At 38.8% G+C, this 6,655-nt stretch overlaps 1 protein-coding gene across 1 annotated transcript in view; it reads left to right on the top strand.

Annotated features, from left to right (window-relative positions):
* Positions 1 to 6,092, top strand: part of LOC132624246 (uncharacterized) — a 32,059-nt gene extending 25,967 nt beyond the window's left edge. Inside the window, exons 2-3 of the mRNA XM_060339051.1 lie at positions 5,712 to 5,807; positions 5,871 to 6,092. Of these exons, the coding sequence (XP_060195034.1) occupies positions 5,712 to 5,807; positions 5,871 to 6,092 (318 nt within the window). The remainder of the gene's footprint in view (positions 1 to 5,711; positions 5,808 to 5,870) is intronic.
* The last annotated feature ends 563 nt before the right edge of the window (positions 6,093 to 6,655 follow it).

A 6,655-nucleotide genomic window follows, 5' to 3' on the forward strand; every position in this document is an offset into this window, starting at 1 on the left:
GCAGATAATCACCGATGAGGCTTAGAGTTTCAAGTGAATGACTGGGTATTCCTGAAGGTGTCTCCGATGAAAGGCGTCATGAGATTTGGTAAGAAGGGAAAGCTTATCCCTCGATATATTTGGCCTTATAAGATTATACGTAAGGTAGGCCAGGTGGCTTATGAATTAGATCTACCTTCGGATTTGGAGGCAGTCCATCCGATTTTCCATATATCGATGCTTCGTAAATGCATCAGAGATCCTTATAGAATTGGACCTATAGATGATGTCCAAGTCACCGAGAAACTATCCTACGAGGAAGTTCCCATTGCTATTCTAGATAGACAAGTTCGGAGGCTGAGAATCAAAGATGTTGCTTCAGTTAAAGTTTTATGGAGAAACAATGAGAGGGAAGACATGACTAGGGAAGCTGAGGAAGATATGAAGTTCAGGCATCCATATTTATTTCCACCCCAGAAGAGATTCAGACATAGGCACCATTGTCCTCAGGAATGTAATGCTTTCTTTTGATGATTTCTTGGTCATGTGTGGCCATTATTGTTGTTTTTATTGTAGCCCTATGAGGCGTTGTATATTTTGGGTTGTTGTGATAGGATGGTAGTGGCATATTACAGGGGAAACTCTGGCAAATTTTTTATAGGATTCCGAAGAGCCTAACATTCGAGGACGAATGTTCCTAAAGGGGGGGGGGGGGGGGGGGAATGTTACATCTTGGAAAATTTCGTGTCGTTTGCCTTATGAGTGAACTAATGCAAGCCTAAAGTGCATATAAAGCCCTTATAAGGTTAAGGATGTTATCTAATAATTCCAAGTATGTGCCTTAAGGTTTCAAAGTCATATGTAATGACAAAAGTAAGTTTGTTGAAGGAATTGGAAATTTGAATAATGTTTTGGGAAGGTTTCATATCATTTGAGTTATAAATTACTTAGAATTGCCTTGAGGGGGAGATATAGGGTCACTTAGATGGTTAATGAAGTTTTATATAAGTTCCAAGAAGGTTCCGTAAGGATTGGACGTCAAACGAATCAAAAAGAACGCATTTTCACTAAATCGGGGAAATTGGGGCCATATGCGGCTGCATACTCATTATGCTGGACCGCATATGGGCGGAAAACTCCCCAAATTTTCTACATTTACTTCACAGTATCCTCCCTAAGGAGAGGAGGGGAGATGCGGCCGCATATCCCACATGCGACGTCCCATCTCCACCGTAAGTTGGTGCGGGGAGCGGTCTTGCCACCTTTTTAAATCCCCAAAGACCTCATTTTCATTCCAACCTCCCACATTTATTTTTCCACAGTTATAGAGAGTTCTTGAGAGTTATTGCGGGTTCCATAACACTCAAAACCTTTCCATATCATCAAGAGAGAAGATCAACATCAAAACCCAAATAGAATCCATGGAAGGTGATTGTTCTTGTTTCTCTTCAAAGTTGTGATAAACCTGGTCTTGAAAGGAGCTGGGAAAGGTGAAGTTCTTCTATAATATAGTATGATATTCATATTATTTACATGGTTGAGTTGATATAAAGGTTTAGTGACCCTTGGAAAGGAAAAGAATTAAAGTGGAGAAGTCATAAATGTTGAGGTGAAGAAGATGACCATGAGATGAACTTGAAAAGGGAACCTTGGATAAATTTGAGATTGAATTGAATGTAACTTCTTGAATATGGTATTATGAATGTTATTATTGTCGTTTGGGAGTTGTTTTGTGATATGGTGAAAGTTGACAAAATAAGGAAAATGATGCCCAAATTTCGTTAGTTCGTTAATTGCTCTAGTTTGAACTTAGAAGTGTTTTCAATACTTAACCTTAGTGTGAATCCTCTTGAATGTAGATTTTGCAGACTTTAGAAGAGAATGTTTAGTAGTTAAGAAGACGTAAAGGTATGTAAGGCTAACCCTTGTTTCTAAAGGCATGCTCTCCTTATTGTGAACCTATACGTGATATCCACAATACTCCTATTAATATAAATGCTATAAGCTCATAATTCTCGAGATTCTCATGATATTTTTGACATTGTTCTTTGGGATGGTAATGATAACGATTATGATGATGAGTTCAATTCTAGAGATGCCATCAAAGATATTTGCAATGTCCTGTTCCTAGAAATGCTAGAAGTTCATGACTTTCAATATTCTTGAGATACTTTTGGTAAAAGCTCTTCATAGTGATGATGATAATGATGATGATGATGATGATGATGATGATGATGATGATTCAATAATAGAAATCAGGGGTTTACCGACTTTATGTCACCCCAATAGTGTTACAATGTTTCTCTCGGACACTTATGTAGATCATATATGTATGTAACTATGTTGTGACACTGAGCTTATATGGCTGGGTATGATATCCATTGCGCACACACCACTGCAGTTGGGTACGGCCGGCACCGAGCCTTGTTATGGCCGGGTATGGATGACACCGAACCTACATGGTCGTGTATGGTATCATTATATGTACATGTATGGAATGTTTTCTTTAGAGGAAGGTTGAGTAAGCATGATGAATGTCTTTAGAGGTATTATGAGATATACATGCTTCATTTATGTTATGCTATTCCTCATGTTTTTGTTATGTTACCATTCATGCCTTACATACTCAGTACATTGTTCGTACTGACGTCCTTTTGTTTGTGGACGCTGTGTTCATGCCCGCAGGTATACAGGGAGACAGACTCGACCCTTAGGCTGCTTCCTCAGAGATTTCCTAGAAGAGTTCCATTTGATCCGGAGTTGCAATAGTTGGTATTATTCTTTTGGTGTACATATGTGGGCATGGTGGGGTCCTGTCCCGTCTTTATGATTTTATGTACTCTTCTTTGAGACTCGTAGATAGTTTGGTATAGCTAGGTATCTCTCAGCTATATCGGCTCATATTTTGAATATCATTTTGATAGCCTTGTCGGCTTGTGTGTATATATATATATATATAGGCATAGTTGATGTTGTTTATATAAAGTGGTGCCTTAGTTCGATGGAATCTGTGTTATTGATGCATGGTAATTATGAGTTATCCATGTGGCTCACCTAGAGATGATTATGAAAGTATGATGAGAGGTGCTCGGTAGGTCAGCTTTGGGTGCCCGTTGCGGCCCTCCGAGTGGGTCGTGACATTAGTAGATATTGGCAACTATTTTTCCATCTTGATTGTGATATGGTAGTACCTTACTTATTGATGTTGATACGAGGATAGAGTTCCATATGACTTATGTAGTCTTTCATGATATTGTTGGGGTACCCATGTTGGTACTTGTGATATTGATCTTATCAGTGATGTATCTATGAGGATAGAGTTCTGTATGACTTGTGTAGTCTATCATGATATTGTTGGCGTACCCATGTTGGTACTTGAGTTATTGATCTAATTATTGATATTGACACATACATTGCACGCATTCTCATTCCTCATGATATACTGTTAATGCACTGGTTGTACTTGATGAAACGCTGTGATGAGCTGGGCTCGGTTTTAAATGAGAGTGATGTGACAGTTCGATATCCGATGTTAGTCCTGGAATCGTAGATTGAGTGAGTGCATGGAATCCGCGAGTCCCCCAGGGTGGTTCTTGTGAGAAACCTCCATGGGTAAAGATCCGGAGTCTCGTCTCTCTGTTGGGCAAAGATCTGGGATGAGTGGAACTTAGACTTCGTGAGTCACCTTGGTTTGTGCTACCGAGACGTGGCGGTATTCTATCCGGAGTTCATGTGTACACAGCATTACATGGCATTGCATTTGCATTCATACATTATTGCATTGTATTGCAGCATGGCTTATATTGAGATGATTTGGTGTTTTACTTCTGATGTTGGTTTTCGATTGGACATATTGAGACTTGGAACATTTGGGTTTAGATGCTTTACTTAGGTGATGACGTGTACTTGGTTTCACTTATGTTTGACTTATACTTGTTGGTTTATCTGCCTATCTTGCTTTATTGTCTGAATTATTTTAGCTATACTTAGTCGGCCGATGATACCTACCAGTACTGTGGTTTTGTACTGACCTGCACTTGCTGCATTCTTTTATGAATGCAGAGTTCCAGGTTGGGTCTTCTTTTGTCTCTCGTGGATGATAGTCGCTATCAGGACTGCTTCGAGTTTACAGGGTGAGCACGAGACGTTCGCTGCCTTGAAGACTCCTCTTATTATTTTGTCTTACTTTTCTATCTGAGACATAGACAGATTGATGTATTATTATATTCCAGACTTATATAATTTCACTTAGATGCTCTTGTATGGCTTAGACTAGACCCTGGGGGTATTTTTCTTATTTCCGCACTATTTCTATTATATATTATTGTTAGACTTACATGATCATTCGCTTTAGCTTGATTGATGTATTTATTTATTTATTTATTTATTTATTTATTTATTTATTTATTTATGTCTTTACTTATCGTTGGGTTGAGAGTTCACTTACTGAGGTGGGGAAAGGTAAGTGTCCGCACGACTTTGCCAAATTCGATCTTGACATGCTCCTACGATCATGGAAGCTCCAATTATAAGATCTGAGAATCCTAACCCAACAGAAACTAGTATTGCCACTGCAGTGAGGAAATTAACCTATTTATGCCCGACACCCAATGTAACAATCAAATTGAGGGCTTGGGGCTAGTAGCTGGGTAATACCCCCTTTACGGTGAAACCATTATGCTTTTGGAGGGATAAGGTTGGGGTAGCCTCAGTGGCGAACAAGATGAGAGAAGTGAGACTAAGATGGTTCGGACGTGTAAAGAGGAAGGGCGAGGATGCGCCAGTAAGGAGGTGTGAGAGGTTGACTATAGCAGGCGAGATAGATCGAGGAATAGGGTAGAAGGTTAGTAAGTACCGGAGTGTTGTAATACTTGTAGTCATATGTTTTGGATAGTTTCCTAGTTTCTTTGGCTACTGTGTATTGATATCTGTTAGTACTACATTTGTTTTGTGCATTTGCTATTTTGTTGTCTCTTTTTCTTTCCTACATTCCTGCATCGGTTACATTTTCTTTTGAGCCGAGGGTCTATCCGAAATAGCCTCTCTACCCACAAAGGTAGAGGTAAAGTCTGTGTATGTCCTACCCTCCCCAGACCCACTTGTGGGATTGCACTGGATTTATTGTTGTTGCTGTAATGTGCACCTGAAAGGCTTCCACTTCTATACTAATTATTTCGTATAGCTTATTTTTTCAAATTTAGTTGTTGGTGAAAAGCTCAAAATTAATGTATACCCACTATAGTGCTAGCATGCATTACACTTTCCCATTGAAAAAAGGTTCTGTTTTACCTCAAAATTTAAATGCATGTAGAGTATAAGAAATATGGGAGGAATTAGCAATGGTAAATTTGGGAAAATGCACTGCAGAAAACATGTCAAGACATATAAATTTTGCTCTCTTCTCTCTCCTCTCCCATGCAAACCCTAAACCTAGTGTAGCCTACCATGGTGGCTCCGAAAACTAGTCGGCCGTCCACGGTGGCTGGCCAATCATCATAATTTTCATACCAATCTCAATTCCCCGCCTTACCTCCAACAAAAGTAACTGCTTCTTCTTCTTCACTCCCGTCTTCCCACAAACCCTATTTTGACTTTTGCTCAAACTTTGCTGCATTCTACTGAGTCAACATCACTTTTACAATGTGATGCTCTTCCCCAAAAGAATGTAACGTATGTTGATGGTATCCCGTACGTGAAATGGACCTAATGGATTTTCTGGTATCTTTTATCAGAAATGTTGGAATATAGTAGGTGCAGATGTGTCTAATGTGGTGAAAGCTTTCACTGAGGGTCAGACTCTTCCTAAATCTATCACTCATACAAACTTGGTTTTACTACCAAAAAAAATCATTCATCAACGCTTTTTCTGATTTAAGCCCAATCAACTTCAGTACTTCATCAACAAGGTGATTTCTAGAGTGATTCATGATAAGCTAGAATCAGTTTTACCTACCTTAATCTCTGCTAATCAATCTAGTTTCTTAAAAGGGAGAAACATCATTGAGAATGTGTTACTTACTCAAGAGTTAGTAGTTGGCATTAGAAAGAGTGGGATACCAGCTAATGTGATCATTAAACTGGATATGGAAAAGGCATATGACAGAGTTTCTTAGAGTTTTCTTATTCAGGTCATGAGGAGAATGGCATTTGCTGATTTGTATATAGATATGATTTGGAGGTGATAGCAAACAATTGGTATTCCATACTTATTAATGGTCAGTCTCATGGTTTTTTTCATTCCACAAGAGGAGTAAAGTAAGGCGATCCCCTATCTCTAGCCTTATTCATATTGACAGCTGAGGTCCTGTCTATTTCTCTGAATGCATTGTTTGATAATAGCATGTTTAGAGGGTATGGGATGCCAAAGTGGAGTGCAAATTTGAACCATATTTTATATGCTGATGATACCATAATTTTTGGATCTGCTGAGAAAGACTCTTTACAAATAATCTTGGGGGTTTTGCATGAATATGAGAAGGGGTCAGGGTAGAAAATTATTATAGACAAGAGTGCATATTATATGCATGCAAATATGGCTACTGAGTTGAGTCAGAAAGTGCATCAGATATCTAGTTTTAGCAGGGGTGAATTTCCTTTTACTTATTTAGGATGTCATATCTTTCATGCAAGGACACAAAAGCTATTTTATAAGGATATGTTGAAGAAAGTAAGAGAT

This window comes from Lycium barbarum, chromosome 12, assembly GCF_019175385.1.
Source record: "Lycium barbarum isolate Lr01 chromosome 12, ASM1917538v2, whole genome shotgun sequence".
Lineage (NCBI taxonomy): Eukaryota > Viridiplantae > Streptophyta > Magnoliopsida > Solanales > Solanaceae > Lycium > Lycium barbarum.